We start from the raw sequence: 23,540 nt of genomic DNA on the forward strand, positions 1-23,540 counted from the left end.
ATTTCCATGTTTGTTGTTCCAAGTAAAGAAAGAACCAGATGATTTGAGCTCCTGTAGTGAACATCTTCCTACACACTCCTTGAAATCCTTTATTTCTGAAACTGTGATTGGGTTTCCTATCCTTTCATCTCTATGCAGGACATAATTGAAATCCCCCATAACCACCCATGGTTCATTGGTGACACCATGGATTTGTTCTGGTTCCTACCATAATGTTCTTCTTAGAGCTTGGTCATTGAACCCATACACTAAAGTTAGCTTAAACTTATGTTGAGTCCCCTGTGTTCGACCTCACAATGCATCATTTGAGCTGATACACTAGTGATATTCACATTAAAATGTTTGGTTTCCATAGCACCCAGATTCTCCACCCGGATGATGTGCTAAATTGTGAATACAAGACCAACCATTACAAAGATTAAGAGAAGCCATAGATGCTTTTTGTCTCCAGGAGTCCAAATAGGCCTACTTTAGCATTGTGCAGATACAAATTCATCTCTCTCTGCTTATCCTGCCTGTCTAGACCTCTCACATTCCAAAATCCCAATTTATCCATTTGGGGGAAGGATTGTAACTCCCTTCCCAGTTCCTGGACCCATCCCTGTTTTCTTTGTATTCCCCTTTGATGGCTAGTTACAGTCATTAAGTTTTTCCTTTCTTTGGTGGACACCTTCTCCATGTGTAGGATCTTTAGACTTGTTGATCCTTTCTGCTAATATTTGATTGTCTTCATTTGCAATATCCTCTGCATTATGCTCTTCTAATTGATCTTCCAAGGTGGCAAACGAATTACTCACTGGTGTGATAACTTGTTTCTGTACAACTTGTCTTTGCTTTAGCCTATCATTTTGTTCTAGCTTCTCCCCTTCTGGTACTGGTTTTGCTATCTACTCTTTTCCCTTCACTGGCTTCCGTTCTTTCTTTGCTTGTTCCACTTGTGGCTATTGTTGTAATCTCCTACACTGTTGTTCTGTGTGGCCAAATATCTTACAATGTTCACACATTGTAGGTTTCCACTCATATTCTACTTCTTGTTCAATTATTTGCCCCACTTCATTTTCAAACAACACTGATTCTGGATACGTTTTGTTCAATGGTACCTTGATAACTAGGGATTCTAGTTCATTTTACACTCCTTTTGACTTGAGTTTTGATTAAAAATGTATACAAATAGTCCCAAAGACTTACATGTTGTACTTGTTTGCAGGGTTTGGTCAAAAAAGTGACAACTAGTCAAAACCAGCTCAAAAAAGGAGTGAAACTTGCACAAGTACCAAGAACAAGTCAAGGCACTGTTGCAGCATAAAATCCACTGCAGCCGCAACAGACCCACCGCAGCCGCAGTCCATTTAGTGCGGTCCACGGTGGAAAAGATCAGAGAGATGCAATTTTGGAAGCTCAAGCACTGCGGTCCGCGGTAGATTCTTTGCGGCCGCAGTAGTCTCATCGCTGCCGCAATCCATTTTATGCGGTCCGCGGAGAGGGTATTCAGAGAGCTGGGAGTTTGGAAGTTGGAAGCCACTGCGGTCCACGGTCCATTTTGTGCGGACCGCAGTGAAGCCACCGCGGCCGCAGTGCATTTTATGCGGTATGCGGTGGACAGATTCAGAGACTCAGAAATCAAGCCAAAAAGCCTCACTGCGGCCGCGGTGTATTTTCCGAGGTCTGTGGTACCTCCGTCAGGGGTATTTTTGTCCAGAAAATTTGGCCTTGTATAAATACTTCTTTTTCAGGTTTTTAGGTTATCTATCTTTTAGCTGAGCATGTAAACGATGGTTTTAGCCTATTTTGAGTAATTTTATAGTTGGTTTAACATTGAATCTTTAATTCTTAGATTGTAAACATATTATATAGGTTATTCTTCATCTAAATATCTATTTTCTTCCATTATTATGAGTAGCTAGACCCATTAGCTATGGTTGTGGCTCAACCCTAGAGTGGGTATTTGATGGGTCTTTTGTTCTAAGGCTTAGATGTTTATGGGTGGTTGATATTTGGACTGATTTGTGTTTTCCATGTTGAATTAGTGGTTGCAAACACTAATATGTGCCTTTTTTACTTGGGCTCTTCTTGAGAAAGAGAGCTTGAGTCTAGGAAAATCAGTCCAACAAGGAATTGGGGCGTATTCAAGAGATTGATAGCCCCAATTAAAGGGTTAAATCTAGAGATAGTAATACCCGACTTGAGCCCACATTGCTTGCATAATTTTGACACCCAATTGGTCTTGAGAAAGTCAATTAGGGCAAAGTCACTCAAGCTACCGAGAGGTATAGAGTGAGTAGTGTCGTGCATTGGCTATATCGCGATTCCAACATAACAACTTTGCCTTAGGCTTTAGAACCCGTCAAGTATTCACCTAGGAGAAAGTCACTTCCCTAGTGCCTCGTTAACCATTTAGAAAACCTTACAAGCATTCATACTTAGCTTAATTTCGCATATCATTAGCATAAAATTAGAAGTAACAAACAAACAAATATGATTGGAAGTTTAATCAAGAGTACTACGCACTGCTAGATTAGATAGAAATCCAACTCCAAACATTGTCTAGCTCCCTGTAGATTCGATCCCGACCTTCTCGGGTAAAAGCTGCATCGACCGCTCTTGCCACTTTGTAGTGGTGCAGGGTTGGACACGATCACTTTTTGGCGCCGTTGCCGGGGAGCTAACGGTTTTGGCTATCTATCTAAATAGTTTTGCGTATTGTTTTTCTTTCCTTATGTGATACTAATTTGTTTGTGACGCCAATTCAGGTACAAAATGGTGGCAAACAACAACAATGACCTTCTTGGAAACGTGGTTCCGGGGGAGGAGGTTGATGATAACGGTGAAGATGAGGTGCCTCTTGTACCTCAAGGACAAAGGAGAGGCTGACAAACCAATGAAAATAATATTCCAGATCCTCCCCCGCCACCTCCCAGAGCTGTACCTCGAGTGTTTCCCAACCAAGGATATGCTAGTGCAATTGTCCCACCCCAAATCCGGGCGGGCAATTTTCAAATTACCAACGTGATGTTGACATTGTTGGAGCAGCGAGGGTATTTCACGGGTGCTCCCCATCAAAATGCTTACAAGCACCTTAAAGGTTTTGTTAATACATGTTGGGGGAGCAAGCAAACGAACGTGTCCGAGGATGCCTTGCGGTTGAGACTATTCCCTTTCTCTCTTCGAGGGAAGGCATTAGATTGGCTGGAGAGACTCCCCAACCACTCCATCCATACATGGGATGAGTTGGCGGACAAATTCATTGCAAAGTTTTTCTCGCCAGGTCACATGACAACCTTGAGGGATGAAATCTTAGCTTTCAAACAGGAGCCCAACGAACCACTGCATGAGATATGGGAGCGATACCGGACTATGGTGAAGGAATGCCCAAACAATGATATGACTGAGGCAATGATACAACAGGCATTCTACCGAGGCACTAACACAATAAATCAGTGCATAGTGAACCAACTAGCTGGGGGCAATTTTATGAACACACCGTACAATCAAGCTTGTAAGATATTGGATGAGATGGTGGACACTTCTTCCGCTTGGCAAGTAGAGCAAATGTGCCACAGGGTGACCCCATGGTCATTCACTTGCACAAAGAGCTCGATGATCGTGGGTAGGCAATAGCAGAACTGACAACAATAATGAACCAGCTAGCAAAGGCACAATTACAACAGGTTCAAACTCCACGACAAGTGAATGCTATGGAGGGTATCAACATGTTAGTGAACAAAAGAAGACAAAAAGGGCAATAGAACCAAGGGAATTCGGATCAATATGACCAAGATAGTGGTGGGTTCCAAGATGATGGATACGATGAGCAGAATGAAGAAGTGCAATACCTGAACAACTATCAAAGCCAAACGAGCAATTCTTCTAACCAACAGCAACAATGGAGATCCCAAGGCAACTGGGAAAATCAACAACAACAAGGGAACAATAATTGGGGGAACAACAACCAAAATCCAAATTGGGGCAACCAGAACAATAATCAAAACAATCAGGGTAATTGGGGTAACAACAACAACAACTGGGGTGGAAATAACAATCAGGGTGGTTGGAACAATAGCAATTAGGGAAATCAGGAGCAAGGCTTTCAAAGGCCCCCGATGTATCAACAACTGAACAATCCACCCTCATTTCCACCCAAGGTCCTAGTTCATCCAACAATGACATGGGGAGAATCGAAATGATGTTTGAACAGATGATGAAAAAGAGTGCTGACTCCGATGCTCAGTTGGCATCCCACAATACTTCAATCAGAAACTTGGAGGTTCAACTAGGACAAATCTCACAATCCTTGAATACTCGCCCTAAGGGGGCTCTACCTAGTGATACGGTAGTCACCCCGAAGGGTGGAAACAATACCGGGCATGCAATGGCGGTAACTACAAGAAGTGGACGAGGTGGTGATGTGAATGCCTCCAAACAAAAAGAAGTTTTGAGTGATGAAGTTGAGATGCAAGAGGATGAGATCCCTTTGGTGGTTGAGAATGTGATTGACGAGAAATTGAATGAAGAAGTGAGGATTGATGTCAAAAATACCGAGGTGGAAACTTAGAATGACGTGAACCCGTCTAGGGAACACGTAATAGACATGCCGAAAACGGTTGTGCCTAAAGCTAAGGCTCCTTTGCCAAGGCCACCTCCACCTTATCCTCAAAGGCTCACGAAGCAGAAAAATAAGAACCAGTTTAAGAAATTTATTGACATGATTAAGAGCTTATCCATTAATGTGCCTTTGGTGGAGGCTTTAGAGTAAATGCCGGGTTACGCTAAATTCATGAAAGACTTGGTGACAAAGAAAAGATCCATGGACTGTGAAACTATCAAGATGACCCACCAAGTTAGTGAAATAGTGCATTTAATGGCTCCGAAGCTAGAAGATCCCGGTGCTTTCACCATTCCTTGCACCATTGGGAGTCCAAACTTTGCAAAAGATCTATGTGATTTGGGGACAAGTATCAACTTGATGCCCTACTCAGTTTTCAAGACTCTGGGTATTGGACAACCGAGGTCGTCTTCCATGAAATTGCAAATGGCGGATAGATCAATGAAGAGGCCACTAGGTATAATTGATGATGTTCTTGTCCGGGTGGACAAATTTATCTTGCCAGCTGATTTTGTGATTCTCGACTGTGAGGTCGATTTTGAGGTGCCTATAATATTAGAAAGACCTTTCCTTGCAACTGGGAAGGCCTTAGTTGATGTGGAAGCAGGGGAACTCACTTTCCGGGTGGGTGATGAAAAAGTGGTCTTTCATGTGTGTAAGTCAATGAAGCAACCCAATTGTACGGAAGTGTGCTCGTTCGTGGATCTTGTCACGGCAGTGATAATTGATGATACTAGTGCAATGATCAATGTGGAGGACCCTTTAGAGGCGGTATTGTTGAATCTTGATGTAAATGAGGATGAAGGCCGGGTGGAGTGTTGATCGCAGCCTACTCCGCACCAATAAAAGGTAGCAAGAGAGGGTCGCAATAGCCTTTACCCGATATGAGGGTCGGGATCGAATTCCTCAGGGAGCTAGAAAGGGAGTTGATGTATCTATCTAGTCTAGAATCGTGTAATTGTTCCAAATGTCACTTCCAACATTTTTGGGTTTTCTTTTATAAACTACTACTATAAAACTACTAATTAGAATTTGAAACTAGATTACGCTAAGAGATAATTGCTAAGAGTTGTATCTAATAGATTAAGGGGCACTAGGGTAGTGACTTTCACCTAGGTGGCTAATTGACGGGTAATTGCTTCTAAAGCTTGATTGACATGATTGGGGAAATATGTATAACCGTTGCACAATTTTACCCACTCTCACACCTCTCGGTAGAGAGAGTGATTTTGCCCAATTGACCCTCTCGATACCAAATGGGTAGGCAAATTAGCTCAAACAACTAGGGTAGGCTCTCTCTCTTAAGAAGAGCCAAGTCAACTTAGCACAAACCAGTGTTTGCAACCACCAATTCATAAATTAAACCATAAAATTGACCCAAATACAAACACCCATAGTCAATCTAACCTTAAATCACAACACCCATCAATTACCCACACTAGGGTTGAGCCACAACCCTAGCTAATGGGTTTAGCTACTCATGCTTGAACAAGAAATTAGAGAAATAGATGAAAAAGAAGACATATTAATTAAGCACTAAAGTAAAAATACAAGAATCTATCGTTAAAAGTAAGCTAAGATGCCAAAAATGGCTACAGATGATGTTCTCACGAGCGCAGCTGCTAAAATAAAATAACTGATGCCCTAAAAATGGAAAAAGGTTCTATTTATACTAAGCTGGAAAAACTGGACAAAAATGCCCCTGCGGGGTCAGTGCGGGCCGCACAAAATGGACTGCGGCCGCACTAGGCTCTTGGACTTCAAATCCTGGCTCTCTGAACTTGGGCTCCGCGGATCGCGCAGAGTGGATCACGGCCGCGGAGGCAGCTAGCGCGGTTCGCACAAACATGACCACGGACCGCATAGCTTTGAACCTTAGCAATTTCAACTCTCTAAAGTTCTCTTCCGCGGACCGCACATAATGGCAGTGCGGCCGCGGAGCCTTCACCGCGGACCGCACAATGTGTACTGCGACTGCGTTGCTTGAAGCTTGGTTTTGCCATTCTCTGAATCTACCTAGTGCGGACCGCACAGAATGGACTGCGGCCGCACTAGGTTTTATGCCTTACAATCTGCTCTCTGAATCTCCCTAGTGCGGACCGCATAAAGTGTAGTGCGGCCGCACTAGGCCTGTTTGTCCTGAGTTTCCCTTGTTTTTGGTACTTGTGCAGATTTCACTCCTTTTGAGCCGATCTTTGATATTTCGTCACTTTGACGTTCAAACCTGCAATCAAGCACAACCTATGAGCCTTTTAGGACTATTTTGTAACAATTTATAATCAAAGCGTAAGCAAGAAGGGGCATAAAACACGTCAAAATCCCTAGTTATCAAGTGTGTTAATGCTTTACATGGAATGGGCTCTTACTCTTATTAGCCTCGGAAGCTATCTTTGGATCTTGAGAATAAGAAGACTCCACCAACAAAGCCCTCAATCGAGGAACCTCCCGTGTTGGAGTTGAAGCCGTTGCCTCCACACCTCAGGTATGAATTCTTAGGCCCTAGTTCAACTTTGCCAGTTATTCTTTCCTCTTGTCTTACTAACATGCAGGTAGATGCCACATTGGCGGTGCTCAAAAAACGGAAGAAGGCAATTGGATGGACCTTAGCTAATATTCGGGGGATAAGCCCCGCCTTTTGAATGCACAAGTTTACTCTTGAAGATGATGCAAGTCCCTCCTTGGAACATCAAAGGAGGTTGAACGAGGCAATGCAAGAAGTTGTGAAAAAGGAGGTGATCAAGTGGTTGGATGCCAGGGTTGTGTACCCCATCTCTGATAGTTCTTGGACTTCGCCGGTGTAATGTGTGCCGAAGAAGGGTGGTATGGCCGTGGTTACCAATGCGCAGAATGAGTTGATTCCTACCAGGACTATCACCGGATGGAGGGTGTGCATGGATTACCGCAAGTTGAACAAAGTGACCCGCAAAGATCACTTCCCATTGCCTTTTCTTGACTAGATGCTAGATAGACTTGCTGGGCGTGCCTTCTACTATTTCTTGGATGGGTATTCTAGGTACAACCAAATTTTGATTGCTCCGGAAGATCAGGAGAAGACCACCTTCACTTGCCCATATGGTACCTTTGCCTTTTCTAGGATGCCATCCGGGTTGTGTAATCGGCTACTTTCCAGCGGTGTATGACGACCATTTTTACCGACATGGTGGAAGACATTTTGGAGGCGTTCATGGATGACTTCAGTGTTGTGGGTGACTCGTTTGATGAATGCTTGAAGAATCTTGATAGGGTGTTGGCCCGGTGTGAGGAAACCAATCTTGTGCTCAACTGGGAAAATGCCACTTCATGGTTGAGGAGGGCATAATCCTTGGCCATAAAATTTCAAAGCATGGTATAGAGGTGGACAAAGCTAAAATAGAAGTGATTTCAAGGCTACCCCCCCCTACTTCAGTCAAGGGTGTTAGAAGTTTTCTTGGGCATGCGGGGTTCTATCGGAGATTTATCAAAGACTTTTCAAGGGTAGTGAATCCTTTGTGCAAACTTTTGTAAAAGGATGCAAAGTTCGTGTTCATGAGGAATGCATGACAGCTTTTGAACTCCTCAAGTACAAGTTGACCACCACTCCTATTATTACCGCACCCAATTGGAGCTTGCCTTTCGAGCTCATGTGTGACGCGAGTGATGTTGCGGTCCGGGTGGTCTTGGGTCAAAGAGTGAATAAAATGTTTCACCCGGTGTATTATAAGAGCAAGACAATGAATGATGCTCAAGTGAATTACACGGTGACTGAAAAAGAGTTGTTGGCTATTGTGTTCGCAATGGAGAAATTTCGGCCGTATCTCATGGGAGCCAAGGTCATAGTTCATACCGATCATGCCGCACTCCGATACTTGATGACGAAGAAGGATTCCAAAGCTAGGCTGATGCGATGGGTCTTGTTACTTCAAGAGTTTGATTTGGAGATTATGGACCGAAAAGGGTGTGAAAACCAAGTGGCGGACCACTTGTCCCTCTTGGAAGAGGAGGGGAGGCCTTGCGATGGCCTAGAAATCAATGATTCATTTCACGATGAGCAACTCCTTTCTGTGTCGGTGAATGGTATGCCATGGTTTGCGGACATTGCTAATTTCCTTGTGACTGGTATTGTCCCGTGTGAGCTCTCTTCTAACCAAAGTAAGAAGCTTAAACGGGATAGTTTGGACTTCTATTGGTATGAGCTGTACTTGTTCAAAATCTGCACTGACGGTGTGATCCGGAGGTGTGTCCCGGAGGAGGAGCAATTGAGTATCTTAGAGGCTTGTCATTCCTCTCCCTATGGTGGTCATCATGGTGGGGCGAGGACAGCTTCAAAGGTTCTTAGTTGTGGGTTTTACTAGCCAACTTTGTACAAGGATGCAAGTGAACTTGTGAAGAGATGCGATGAATGTCAAAGAGCGGGTGGTATTTCAAAGAGGGATGAGATGCCTCTCAATACTATTCTCGAAGTTGATATTTTTGATGTGTGGGGCATTGATTTCATGGGCCCGTTTGTTAGTTCATGTGGCAACACATACATTCTAGTGGCAGTTGACTATGTTTCAAAGTGGGTTGAGGTCGTGGCCTTACCCAATAATGAGGCCCGAAGTGTTGTTGCATTTCTCAAGAAGAGTATTTTTACTAGGTTTGGCACTCCGCGAACAATCATAAGCGATGGGGGGTCTCATTTTTGCAATAGAGCTTTTGACACTTTGCTTGCAAAGTATGGTGTCAATCACAAGGTGTCTACTCCTTATCATCCTCAGGCGAGTGGCCAAGTTGAAGTTTCAAACAGGGAAATCAAGAGTATATTGTCAAAGACGGTCAATGCAAATAGGACCGATTGGTCAAAGAAATTGGATGATGCTCTATGGGCTTATAGGACTGCTTACAAGACTTTGATCGGTATGTCTCTGTACCGGTTGGTGTTTGGTAAAGCTTGCCATCTTCCGGTTGAGTTAGAGCACAAGGCCATATGGGCTTTGAGGAAGCTGAATCTTGAATGGGATGTGGCAGCAAATCTTCGTGTGGAGCAGCTTAATGAACTTGATGAGTTCCGATTTCATGCCTACTCTAGTTCGTCCTTGACAAGGACAAGATGAAGTACCTTCATGACAAATATGCTCGTGGCAAGGAGTTCAAAGTGGGTGATTTGGTTCTCTTGTTCAATTCTCGGTTACGTCTGTTTCCGGGAAAGCTTAAGTCGAAATGGAGTGGACCTTTTGAAGTGGTGCTTATGACTCCGTTTGGTGCACTTGACTTGAAAAACAAAATTGGAGAGATCTTCAGAGTTAATGGGCACAGAGTCAAGCACTATCTTGGCAAGATTGATGACATCCACGTGGTGGCAATGATCCATCTAAAGTGATTTAATGGTAACATGCGTCGTGCCACGACGTTAAATCAGGCGCTTCTTGGGAGGCAACCCATGTGTCTTTCTTTTTGTTTTTCTTTGATTTTTTTTTTAGTGTAGGATTTTCTTTTGGACTAACTGGTTGTGAGATGTGTGTAGCGTTGTTTTGATGCAGTGCAGGACCAAATTGGAAAATGTTGCACTCTCTGAAGTTTGGAACGCGGCCGCATTGCATTTTCTGTAGCCGCAATGGCCTCTTTGCGGGGGCAAAATTTTATTGCGGTCCGCAGTGTTGAAGGGCCAAAAGTGGGGGTTCTAAAGCTGTCACTGCAGCCGCAATGCATTTTATGCGGTCCGCGGCCGCGGAGCATTTTCTGCGATGTTCCGCCCCAGTGCTTCATGTGTTTAAGTACCGCGGACCATGGTGCATTTTGTGCGGTCCGTGGTGGGTAGGTATTGTGGGTCCTAGGTCCTTTTTCTTATAAATAGGACCTCAGGCCCTCATTTACACTTTTCGCACATTTGCTCTCTAAATAGGAAAAAGTACTATTCATCCCTAGCCCTAAGTGCAAATTCAAACATTGTTTCTAAATCATCTGTGTTGCATCACATCTCTGGTACTTCAAATCTTTCCCTAGTCTTTAGTTTTGTTCTATTCTATTTTAATTTGTTAGTTTGTATTTCTTTTTCTTCTCTTTTCTTTCAATTTGTAGCGTAGGGTTACATAATGCTGTTTAGATTAGGTTTTATTAGTTAAAAATGATGATTAACTACCTAGGGGATTGATAATATGTGAACTGAGGCTAAAAATGAAGAAAATATTGAAACCCTTGGTTGGTGTTGCTGAGTTATGCTTACCCCGACCGCGGTAGATTTTCTACGGTCCGCGGTGCCTCTCCGCGGCCGCGATGGTTTTTCTGCGGTCCGCGGTGGAAAACTTCAGAGATGTTGATTTTGAGGACCGCGGCCGCGGTCGATTTTTCGCGGTCCGCGGTGCCTTACCGCGGCCGCAGACCATTTCTTGCGGTCTGCGGTGCCCTCAATCAGAGAGTGGGTTTTCTGAACCCCACTTCACTGTGGACCGCGGTGCCATTTTTTGTGGTCCGCGGTGATTGCGGCCGCACTGCTTTTTATGCGGTCCGCAGTAAGTTGTCTTCAATTATATTCTTCACTGTTTCTCTTGGTCCTGTGATACTAACAAACTCTAACTGAATTCTCCTTACAGACAATGGTTAAGCCACGAGGCGGTGGTGATAAACAAAAAGGAAAAGGAGAGTCCTCCCGGGGTAGGGGACGAGGTATGATCAAATTGACCCCCCAAGTCCGGAAAGCAATTAGAGAAACAAGAAAAAAATCAAGGCTGCAGATAGAGCCGCTTCCCATTCAGAGGGAAGTGAGTATGTACCCTCCCGGGAGGCATCTGAGTCTGATCAGTGCCGGAGTATGTTCCTAATTTCTCGGAGAGGCTGAGATTGAGAAATGAACCTACCCCTCCGGTCTCTCCTACTGCTCAAGCTTCAATCCAGATTTCTTCTGAATCGTTTGAGGGCTCAGCTGAGAGCGGTGATAGTGCTTCTTCTACCTCATCTACAACTTCAACACCTGGTGAGGATCTTATAGAAGAAGAAGAAGGAGGGGGTGTGCCCCAAACCGGGGGGTGGAGAGAACTAGAAACCCGGAGGCTTGGCAGGATAGATTTGTTAGTGAGATAGCATACCACAAGTTTCGAGAGTGGTGGCCCGAGAGGAAATTGATACTTGAACGGACATTCATTGAGAGGGACCTTCTGCCTCACAACCCTAATGTGAAGAGGCAATTCAGAGAGAGACCGGGCTGGGAATATTCTATAGGCAACGTCGAGGACGCAAATGAGCACTTAGTCAAGGAGTTCTACACTAATGCTGCCCACATCAAAAAGGGCACTAAAGTGACTAAGGTGCGGAATTTGACAGTGAAGTTCGATGGGAAGACAATCAATGACTACCTGGGCTTTCTGGAGGAAGATGAATAATTATATTTCGAAAAGGTGGCATTGGATGAGGCAGCCCGTCCGTGGTTGGCAGAGTACCTGGCACTCCCGGGTACCACCCCAGCATGGTTGATAGCAGGAGTCCCAATTTTGAGGAGAACTTTACACTTCGAAGAAAATGGGTGGGAGACTTTCGTATGCAGCAAGCTGGCCCCCACTACTCATGAGAACTCTCTGCCTATCTCCCGGGCAATCTTGGTGGCTTCAATTATGGCAGGGTACCCGATCAATGTCGGGAATGTCATGTCTCGTGTGATCACACGGGTGGTCAATGAAGGTGATAGATCATATCCCTTCCCAAATTCCCGGACAATGTACTTTGACGACTTGGAGGTGGAGAGAAGGAAGTTTGATGTGAAGGTGAAACCAAAGCTGCCTTTTTCCTGGTACAGCCTAAAGAGTGATGATAACCCCCTTCTACTGGCCAGTCTGAAGAGCCAGTAGTAGTAGTCCCTTCTACTCAGCCTCCCTCAGCTACACCAGATATTGCCCCAGGACCCTCTACTTCCACTGCTCCAGATATTCCCTCATCCACAGCCTACCCATTGACTGCCCACCGTTTGAGCCAAACCCTTGCCAGTATCACCAACTGGATGCAGGCAGCTACTTCTAAGCTGTTTGTGCTTTCTACCTTGGTGGCACCCCAGTCCGTACCCCCACAGCCACAGGTTCCAGAGTCAGTGGAGGAGACTCTCAAAGAGCTTCTGGCTAACCAGAAGAAGATCTTGGAGAACCAGCAGTCGATATTGGAGGCTGTAGGTACTCATGGGAAAGCATTGAAGGAGCTGACAAAGGAAACAAAGAAGCTGAGAAAGACTCGAGCATCAAAGGAGTCTGTGAAGGAGTTGAGGGTAGAAGTGGTGAAGATGAAGGTTGCTGATCACTTGCCTTTGGAGTTATTATTGCATGACCCAGTTTCAGCAGCTCAGCCTGAGCAGGAGCAGGAGTTAGAGAGGGCACCAAAGAGGAGGAGGGTGATTCCCCGAGCAGATGATGCAGTCATTGAGTTGGAGGACCCACAGGAAGGTTCTTCTAGCCAGCCCCAGGTCTCAGAGCAGCCTCAGGTCCCAGTGCAGGCACAGGTTAGAGGGATCCAATCACAGGTTCCCGAGCAGTTAGAGGACCCAGGGACCCAGGCTCATGATCCCATGCAGACCCAGGACCAATAGGGAGTTTTCTTTACTCTGTATCTTTTCTTGAGCTATTTTTGGTTAGTTAGCATTGAGGACAATGCTAGCTTTCATTTGAGGGGGTAGCCCTATTTTGATGATATTTGGTTGTAAATATGATTCTATTTTCATTTTGTTATGCTTTGATTTTCACTTTTGGTATGTACATAATTTTACCAGTTTATTTTACTTTTCGTACTTTGGAACTTTGGTCTGTATATAAAGTTACTTTCTGATGTATATATTCATTCCCTCTTATGTATATTCGTCTAAATCCCCTATTGTACATATTCATTTTACTTTTCGCATTTTCTTTCATAGCTTCTTACTTCATTTTCGTAGCTTCTTATTTTGAATTTTGCGTGCAATAAGCCTTTGGTTTTTTTAATGCCACGGTTCTTTCCAAAGGTGGAATTTGTGTGAACTGGGTGGCTCTTCCCGATGATGGATGGCATGACAATCTTCTTAAGGGTTTGAGTCTGTTTTCTTTTTGTTTTTGTGTAAATAGTAGCTAGTGAGTAATAGTGCCTCAGGCAAAGCTTCACTTGGGCCTAACACATTTGCCTTTGATCTTATGGTCAAAAACAAATTGGTGTGTATAGGATGGTGATAGTTGTGACCTTGAGACTCTTATGTTGGCCGACAATCATCAAGTGGTTTTTCGGAACCATGTTTGTTGCTCAAATCTTAGCTAAGGTCGTTGTGGGCCCTCAACTGTGTCTCTTTAGCAATCCTATAGCTTGTGTGGTGACAATTTGAATTGCAAGTCCAAGTCCCGTGCCATTGAGTCTAGAACTTGCCCTGAATGTTTGTCTAGGCAAAATCCTAAGTGTAGTTTGACTTGCGAAGTGATTATAGGCGCTCCTTGATCCGAATGATCTTGAAAACATCCATAGCCTACCAATGTTAATGTCCCTAGTCAATCCCTTTGAGCCATAGCCCTTTTTCCTTCAAAAACCATGATACAAGCCTTTACCCATTTTAAAAAGACCCTCTCTTGGCACCCTATCTTTCCTTAGCATAAGGCAAAAGCATAAGTTTGGGGGTAGAGACGAGGAATGCAACAAAGTGGTAAAAGGTGCAAAAACGAAGAAAAGGAAAGGCAAAAAGAAAGGGAAAAAAAAAGAAAAAAAAGACAAAAAGAATGAACAATATAGAAGAAATGAAGGGATTCAATAAAAGTAAAGTGATGAAAGGCGTGGAAATTTTAGAAAGGAGAAAAAGTTTTGAAATGATGAAGAAAGAGTGACAATGTGTCTCTCTAACCCCTAAGAAAGAAATAAATGACTCAAAAAGTCAAGAGAATGTGTGCCAAATGAAGCAAATGAAGTGCTTAAGGGAAGATGGAACCTACTTAGACCAAATATTTCCTACCCTGAACCAAAAGCCTTCACTATATCTCCACAAAAGCCCTATATGATCTTGAGTTGAATGAAGCTTACATTAGTGGTGACTCACATAAGGGGCAAGCTTATGGTACTTAGAGCCGGACTTGTGACCTTTCCTTGAGAGAGATGAGTGTGTTTTCCACAATCCTCGTTCTGAGTGCTACAACCTAAAAGTGAGGTTTGCTTATGGAGAGTTGAGGAGTATGAGTTTGGGTTCCACAATGACCAAAGTAGTAGAAAGAGTTTCCTTGATGAGTTGAGTCAATTCTTGATGCTTTTGTGTCGCACTAAAACCATGGTGTTTAAAAGGTTGAATGTTGTTAATGATTCATTTGAATTGAGGGCAATTGTTAGTCCCAATTGATGCTAGATGAGGTCACTTTAGGTCAGCTGAATTTTCTTGGTTGTATTCTTAAGGAGGTGGGACTTATTTTGTTTGCTTGAGGACAAGCAAAAGCTTAAGTTTGGGGGAGTTGATAACTAGGGATTCTAGTTCATTTTACACTCCTTTTTACTTGAGTTTTGATTAAAAATGTATACAAATAGTCCCAAAGGCTTACATGTTGTACTTGTTTGCAGGGTTTGGTTGAAAAAGTGACAAGTAGTCAAAACCAGCTCAAAAAGGAGTGAAACCTGCACAAGTACCAAGAACAAGTCAGGGCACTGCTACAACATAAAATCCACTGCAGCCACAGAAGACTCCACCGCGGCCCGCAGTGGAAAAGATCAGAGAGATGCAATTTTGGAAGCTCAAGCACTGCGGTCCGTGATAGATTCTTCGCGGCCGCAGTAGCCTCATCGCGGCCGCAATCCATTTTATGCAGTCCACGGAGAGGGGATTCAGAGAGCTGGGAGTTTGGAAGATTGGAAGCCACTGCGGCCGCAGTCCATTTTGTGCGGACCGCAGTGAAGCCACCGCGGCCGCGGTGCATTTTATGCGGTCCGCGGTGGCCAGATTCAGAGCCTGAGAAATGAAGCTAAAAAGCCTCACTGCGGCCGCGGTGTATTTTTCGCGGTCCGCGGTACCTCCGTCAGGGGTATTTTTGTCCAGAAAATTTGGCCTTGTATAAATATTTCTTTTTCAGGTTTTTAGGTTATCTATCTTTTAGCTGAGCACGTAAAGGTGGTTTTATCCTATTTTGAGTAATTTTATAGTTGGTTTAACATTGAATCTTTAATTCTTAGATTGTAAACATATTATATGGGTTATTATTCATCTAAATATTTGCTTTCTTCCATTATTATGAGTAGCTAGACCCATTAGTTAGGGTTGTGGCTCAACCCTAGAGTGGGTATTTGATGGGTCTTTTGTTCTAAGGCTTAGATGTTTATGGGTGGTTAATATTTGGACTGATTTGTGTTTTCCATGTTGAATTAGTGGTTGCAAACACTAATTTGTGCCTTTTTGAATTAAGCTCTTCTTGAGAAAGAGAGCTTGAGTCTAGGAAAATCAGTCCAACAAGGAATTGGGGCGTATTCAAGAGATTGATAGCCCCAATTAAAGGGTTAAATCTAGAGATAGTAATACCCGACTTGAGCCTACATTGCTTGCATAATTTTGACACCCAATTGGTCTTGAGAAAGTCAATTAGGGCAAAGTCACTCAAGCTACCGAGAGGTATAGAGTGAGTAGTGTCGTGCATTGGCTATATCGCGATCCCAAACATAACAGCTTTGCCTTAGGCTTTAGAACCCGTCAAGTATTCACCTAGGAGAAAGTCACTTCCCTAGTGCCTCGTTAACCATTTAGAAAATCTTACAAACATTCATACTTAGCTTAATTTCGCATATCATTAGCATAAAATTAGATGTAACAAACAAACAAATATGATTGGAAGTATAATCAAGAGCACTACGCACTGCTAGATTAGATAGAAATCTAACTCCAAACATTGTTCTACCTCCCTGTGGATTCGATCCCGACCTTTTCGGGTAAAAGCTGCATCGACTGCTCTTGCCACTTTGTAGTGGTGCAGGGTTGGACACGATCATACCTCTACCATTACCCTTGCATACATGAGCTTCTCTTTCATCGTTGTTGCAGTGTCTGCCTTCACAGGTTTCCCCACCAGCCCAGCTATTTTTCTTAGAGTTGCTTGCCCCCAGTATTTCAGATATAAACCAACTAATCTGATCCATATAGGCACCTGCTCCACCATTACATTATTTATCTCCATTCCAGGTTTCCATGGCTTTACCACTACTGGTTTCCTATCAAATATCTGCACTCCCCCTTTAATTGCCTTTGTACGCCCTTCTGTGTTGTGAAATCTAACCATAAACACTCCTTTATTTTATTTGTGCTACCTTATCCACCCCCAATGTATACCATATGCGCTTGAAATATCCCTTAACTACTGTCAGAGGAGGATTCGACCCCAGTACAAAGCACCCAACTGCCGTTTGCCAGTATTCTATCTCTCCTTTTACATCTTCCAAAGTGATTTTTACATTTGCACTTGAATTAGTTTCACCTTCTAGATCAAATCCCTCAGCTATTGGTGCACTTTCTACTACCTTACTCCATGACTTCAAATTTGCAGCTAGGCTTTGAGATTTACCTATGGATTTCTCCTCTGTTTCAGCCTGTTCCGCCCACGACTGCTTTCACTACAAGAAAGCTATCTTTTAGTGGCAATATTTAGTGGCGACTTTATTTATTGCTACAAATATCAAATTTATTGTAGCGACTATAAAAGTCACTACAGAAGATAAACTTTTAGTAGCGACTTTCTTAGGTCGCCTCTAATATGTGCCACTAAATCCTGAATTTTTAGTTACCGCTATTAACAAAAAATTGGCTCCAAAGTTTTAGGAGCGACTTGAAAAATATCGCCCCTATAGGTCTTTTGGAGCGACTAGGTCGCTACAATAAATTAAAAAAAATCACTTGCATTAAAAGAATCAAAGAAAGAATATGAAAGGCTAGTTTACAGAGAAGAGAAGAAACGTACTTCTGCAGCTTCATCCTTTCACTCTCTCTCAACAAAAGGGGTTTTCTCCCACTCTTATTAAAAATTATCCATCCAATTCCCTCAAATCTCTTGAATCTATCCTTAAATCACATATGTAAATCGATACCCAAAGCCATAATCAGTAATTATATTCTCAAATTAGGTATATGTTTGAATCCTAATGCAGCTAGCGAGAATGATTATTTTTTCAATTTCACCTTTAATTTCTCTGACCCATTTGAAAATATACAGGAATCAGAAGTAATTTTTCTTGAATAGCCATCGCCTAAAGCCCTTTGTCAGTGTCGACTGCTCGTTCCCTGGGTAAGTTGAAAACTTATTTCTAAAATTTTAGTCCTTTTGATGATTGCATGTATGGTATTCCTCTAAAACTGTGAAATGTGATGTAGGTGTTATGGGTCTTCATTTTTCTTTATATTTTTCTATGGAACCCGAATTTTTTTCTTGATATTGGTCACATGTTGGGCGGTCTCCAGTAGACAAACCTCTGTACAAGTATCTGTACATCAGATAAGATGGTTTGATTGAGAATCTTGTAACCCAACTTCAGAAATATGCCACATTACTAGTGCAACATGTAGATCTATGGATTTATTTTCCTTTTTAAATATTGGATAAATTGCACGGCAAATTCATATTCATTTCTTCTCTGTGTCTCAAGTATTTATACATCATGTTCATATTCAACTACAGTGTGTGTGAAGCAGAGTCTAGATGGTCCAATATAAGAAAAAAAAAGAATGTCTCCTTCCATTTCTGCTATTCCTAGAGTTCAAATTAGTTATGTTGTGGTCACCAGAATGGTCCATTAGAGCAAATGAAAGCATTCAAAAAGAGTTCATTCAACAAGGAAATGTCACCTTGCATCACATAATTCCTTCATCTTCTTTACATTAACGAAGATATAAAGAGATCTAGGACTAAACTTTAACTAGAACCATAAGAAATCAAATCAGCAACAAATTATTTAAAGCTGGCATCTTGTTGACAAAGGTAGAATATTGGTATATCCACAATTACTGCAACTAAACTAATTAATGCTAATCAACATACAACCATAACTGTAAGTATTATTGTAAACATTTCCCTCTTTGACTAGTATAGTATTATTGTATTTTCGTTTGAAGCACTGTTTCTATTGAGATGCTACTCTTAATAGGAAAAAGTCGTTGCTGCAATACTATTTTTTTTATGGGTGATTTGATTTGTTCATATTTTTCACTTATGTTCTTGTTGATATGTTGGTTGTTGTTGCACTTCACTTTTAGTTAATTAATTGATTCCCTGTTATCTTAAAAAATAGGAATGGATAAAAGTTGGTTGAAGCTTAGGAATAGAGGAGACCAAAGATATAGAGATGGAGTAGACGGTTTTCTTAGTTGGGCATTCAACCAACCAAGGGTGAGCACTATGATTCGATGTCCTTGTAAAGGGTGTATGAAAACTGTGTTCAAGCTAAGGACCGATGTAAGAGGAGACTTATTGAGGAAGGGTTTCTGGGATTCTTATAAAGTGTGGGACTTGCATAGAGAACTGTTAGTTAGAGGTGAAAATTCTAATGTACCACGCAATGATGAAGTAGGAGATGATAACATTGAAGAGGATAATATTACAGAAATGATTCACGATGCTTGTGGATACACTAATGTGGCAGATGATAATAATTTTTCAGAGGATAATGAAGAGCCAAATATACATGCAACAAAGTTCTACAAATTATTAGAAGATGCTCAAATTGAACTTTATCCTGGTTGTAGTAAAGTCTCAAAGTTGTCTTTTGTTGTTAAACTACTTCACTTGAAGTGCCTTAACCATTGGAGCAACAAATCGATGGATGAACTGTTGAGCTTTTTGAAAGAAGTTCTTCTGGAGGGGTCGTTTGTACCAAATTCTTTCTATGAAGCGAAGAAAGTTCTTCGTGACCTAGGGTTGGGGTACAACAAAATAGATGCATGTCAGAATGATTGTATTTTATATTGGCGCGATTATGCCAATGCTCAATCATGTCCTAAGTGTGGTAAGTCTAGATGGAAGTCAGACGAACAAAAAGGAAAGAAAGTAGCTTGTAAAGTATTGCGACATTTTCCAATCAAACCAAGGCTTCAGAGATTGTACATGGCAAAAGAGACAGCAAAAAAGATGAGGTGGCACAAAGAGGAAAACATTGATGATGGTGTCTTGCGACATCCGTCCGACTCCATTGCCTGGAAATCCTTTGATGAGCGACATCCCACCTTTCAGCTGAATTAAGAAATGTTCGATTAGGTTTAGCAAGTGACGGGTTCCAACCTTTTGGTAACATAAGTGCCAATCATAGCATTTGGCCAGTTGTACTAGCTACATATAATTTGCCACCATGGGATTGCATGAAGGATTCGTATTTTATGATGACACTTCTTATTCCAGGACCCAAGTATCCAGGTAATGATATAGATGTATACTTGCAACCAATGATTGAAGAGTTAAAAGAATTATGGGATGGAGTGGAAACTTATGATGCATACTCAAAATCTAATTTTAAGATGCGTGCAGCTATCATGTGGACGATTAATGACTTTCCTGCGTATGGAAACCTTTCAGGATGGTCAACGAAAGGCAAGCTTGCATGCCCTTGTTGCCACAAAGACACAAAATCAGTTTCTTTGCGTAATAAGTTGTGTTATATGAGCCATCGTCGCTTTCTCCCAATAGATCATCCATGGCGCCGAAATAGGAGGAAATTTGATAGGAAGGTAGAAAATGGGGTTGCACCAAATCCTTTAACAGGCGATGAAGCACTTATACAATTACAAGGGTTGGGAAATATTAGTTATGGGAAGGGAAAAAAGCAAAAACGTAATTTTCCAAAAGGTGCTTACAATTGGAGGAAGAAAAGTATTTTTTTTTCAATTGCCTTATTGGCGTACTCTTTTGTTACGGCATAACCTTGATGTAATGCACATTAAGAGAAATGTGTCAGATAATATTATATCAACCGTGATGAATATGGTTGGAAAGACAAAGGACACACTAAAAAGTAGATATGATTTGGTGGACCTTGGTATTAGGCAAGAGTTGCATCCAATAGAGGATGGGGATAATATATTATTACCTGCAGCATGTTATGCATTGTCCTCGGAAGAGAAGTTGAAGTTATGCAATTTCTTGGCTAATTTGAAGGTTCCTGATGCATTTTTATCAAACATTTCAAGGTGTGTCAACGTACTTGAAAAAAAGATTTATGGATTGAAAAGTCATGATCACCATGTATTATTGCAAGACATTCTCCCAGTTGCAATACGTGGTTTGTTGCCTAAGGCAGTGTGTGAACCAATTATAGAGCTAGGCAAATTTTTCAAAAATGTATGCTCTAAGTCCTTAACAATTGAAGGTCTTGATATCCTGGAGGCTGAATGTGCATGCACATTATGCAAACTAGAAATTATTTTTCCTCCGGCATTCTTTGATGTCATGGTTCATTTGCCAATTCACTTGGCAAGAGAGGCAAAGCTTGGTGGACCAGCTCAATTTCGATGGATGTATCCTTTTGAGAGGTAATGTGTTCTATAATAAAAATGCCATATTTGTTAGTGACACATTACATTAATGAATCATTTGCATATAGGTATTTGCGAACACAAAATTCATATGTCCGCAATAATGCTCGTCCTGAAGGTTCAATTGCAGAAGGTTATTTGGCAACGGAAAGTCTCACATTTTGCTCACGATACATAAAGAATATCTCAACCAAGTTCAATAAACCAGCTAGAAATGATGATGGTTCCGTGTCAAATGGTGAGATGTCTATCTTTAAGAAAAGTGGGCAAACAAAAGGTGGTTCAGAAGGCATCAGGTTATCTCATGATGAGTTCAAACAAGCTTGTATGTATGTGCTTCAAAATTGTGAAGAGGTTTCACCATTCATGGAGTAAGTTAATTATTAATTCCAAGTTAGGCTCATATTAAAATGGTTTGAATACATTGTCTTAACTAACTCCATTATCAAAATATAGGGAATACAGGGAAGAGATTGAAAGACAGGAGAGACGGGCATAACAATGAGTTTCTTGATTGGTTTCATGCACGCGTATGTGTCGAGTTAAATAATAATTTTAATATTAGTGTAATTATCACATAGTGTTATTAGTCACAAGGGTGTTATTTGTCTTTGTAGATCTTTATATTATCTACACAAGGACGCGCAAATGATGAGCTCATAAGCTTAGCCGTTGGTCCTGCACCAATGGTGCATCGATATTCTAGATTTGTAGTCAATGGATTCAGATTCCATACAAAAGATCTTGAGTTGAGAAGAAAAAACACATAACAGTGGAGTCCTTGTAAAAGGAGATGATTCAGATTCTAATAACGAGTATTATGGTGTATTAGAGGACATTTATGAGTTGTCATATGTGGGAAATAGGAAGATCTACCTATTCAAGTGTCATTGGTGGGATGTGGCTCACTTAGGAAGAGGATATAAGATTAACAAATATGGCTTTACAAGTGTAAATACTCATTGTGCCTTGAACACTAATGAGACATTTGTGTTGGCATCTCAATCTGAACAAGTCTTCTACTTAGAAGACATGGTTGATAAAGATTGGCTTATCGTTGTAAAGAAAAATCCTCGCGACCTTTTCAATATTCCTGAAGTTGATGATAATTCTGTAGAAGTTGAAGATGAAGCATTACTGAATGAAGAAGCTTATCAACAAGAGGAAGTTGACTTGAATATTTTGCAAAGCAATGACCAGGAAAATGATGTCGATGTTGCTTTACATAGGGACGATGTTCAACCACAAAGTATTGATGCAAGTATACAAGCTCAGACAAGTATGCATGAAGAGGAAAATGATTTCATTGATAACAATCATATAGATGTATCTGATGATGAAGAAAGCGAAGAAGATTTACTTGGTGATGGAGAAGACACTGATGATGATTTTGAAGATTGAGAAGCAAAGACGGATGTAGTTAGATGTCTCATTTTGTTTTGAAAAGTTCTCTGTATCTTAGTCGTTATTAAACTGACAATGAAATTAATCATGATGATTGTAACTTTAGTTTCATAACTAGTTATCTATTAAGCTTTTGTGAATTGAATTGTTACCTGCCTTCTATGTGCACTAAGCTTAATTTTAATTTTTCATGTATAATGATAAGATCTTAACCCTAATTGTGCTTTGGTTCTTACTAATTTTTTTCTATATCATGTAGGAGGTTCAACATGACAGGAATTGGACGAGGCAAAGGTCGAGGTGGAACCGGCCGTGGACGTGGTCATTTTCAAGGACGTAACAATTCTGGAGCGACGTCTCAGCCACAATTGCAGCTAAGGGGAAATACTAGAGCATCCCTAGAGACAGGAGAATCAAATAATCCTTGTCAAGAACCTATAGAGACAGGACAAATATCAAGCAACCCTTTGCAGAGACTTTCTGTTGAGACAGTTTCATCAAGAAATCTGGACAGAAGTGCGTATCCTTCTCCAGAAGCTGAAAGAGGTAGTGCAGGTTAGTTTTTATTTTTCCCTTTAATGTAACTACACATCTGGAGCTGAGCTTGGTTACTACTGTTGGAGCTTGAAATTGCCATTCCCTATATGCTTTTCCTTTTAGCTGTTGTTTTCTCCTTCTCTATATTTTATATTCAGGCAGAGAATGTCAACAGAAATCAGAGTCAACAGAAAACCATGTCATTTCCTCTTTTATGTAGCTATAAATGATTAGTCATTTTACTTGCTCCCGGAATTGATAGATTTGTCTTTGAAATTGTTCATTGTCATGCTCTGTGGTTTGATCATGAGGAGCACTATCTCATTCTAGGATGGGAATTGGCAAAAGATTGTTTCAAAATATGGAGAAACAATGTCGTTAAAGGTTAAGGTAACAAGTTATTTTCAATATTGTGTTGGCTTCAAATTACATGGTTTATTATTGTAGTTAAAATCAATATAATGTTACATTTATATATGTTCAGGATAAGTTTGAAGTTCTTGGCAGTGTGCGAGAGCATGTGTTGCAAGCCTTTGTCATCAATACTATGCAAAGGCTTTTTAGAGCATGGAAAGC

General features: G+C 41.5%; 2 protein-coding genes across 2 annotated transcripts; both read left to right on the forward strand.

Moving 5' to 3' along the window:
* Window positions 18,793-19,737, forward strand: LOC109224281. The gene has a single exon (XM_019388868.1). The coding sequence runs from the start codon at window positions 18,793-18,795 to the stop codon at window positions 19,735-19,737; it is 945 nt and encodes a 314-aa protein (XP_019244413.1).
* LOC109224282 lies at window positions 19,875-22,424 on the forward strand. Its single transcript, XM_019388869.1, has 6 exons — window positions 19,875-20,337; window positions 20,447-21,020; window positions 21,092-21,348; window positions 21,480-21,553; window positions 21,641-21,712; window positions 21,858-22,424. The coding sequence occupies exons 1-6, from the start codon at window positions 19,875-19,877 to the stop codon at window positions 22,422-22,424; spliced, it is 2,007 nt and encodes a 668-aa protein (XP_019244414.1).

This window comes from Nicotiana attenuata, chromosome 3, assembly GCF_001879085.1.
Source record: "Nicotiana attenuata strain UT chromosome 3, NIATTr2, whole genome shotgun sequence".
In the NCBI taxonomy this organism is placed as follows: Eukaryota; Viridiplantae; Streptophyta; class Magnoliopsida; order Solanales; family Solanaceae; genus Nicotiana; species Nicotiana attenuata.

Excerpts from the sequence above, each read along its gene's own strand:
- LOC109224281 (XM_019388868.1), top strand. The coding sequence starts at position 18,793 with ATGGATAAAAGTTGGTTGAAGCTTAGGAATAGAGGAGACCAAAGATAT.
- LOC109224282 (XM_019388869.1), top strand. The coding sequence starts at position 19,875 with ATGACACTTCTTATTCCAGGACCCAAGTATCCAGGTAATGATATAGAT. Across the intron at positions 21,349-21,479 it reads TGATGAGTTCAAACAAGCTT|GGAATACAGGGAAGAGATTG; the intron begins GTATGTATGTGC and ends ATCAAAATATAG. Across the intron at positions 21,554-21,640 it reads TTGATTGGTTTCATGCACGC|ATCTTTATATTATCTACACA; the intron begins GTATGTGTCGAG and ends TTGTCTTTGTAG.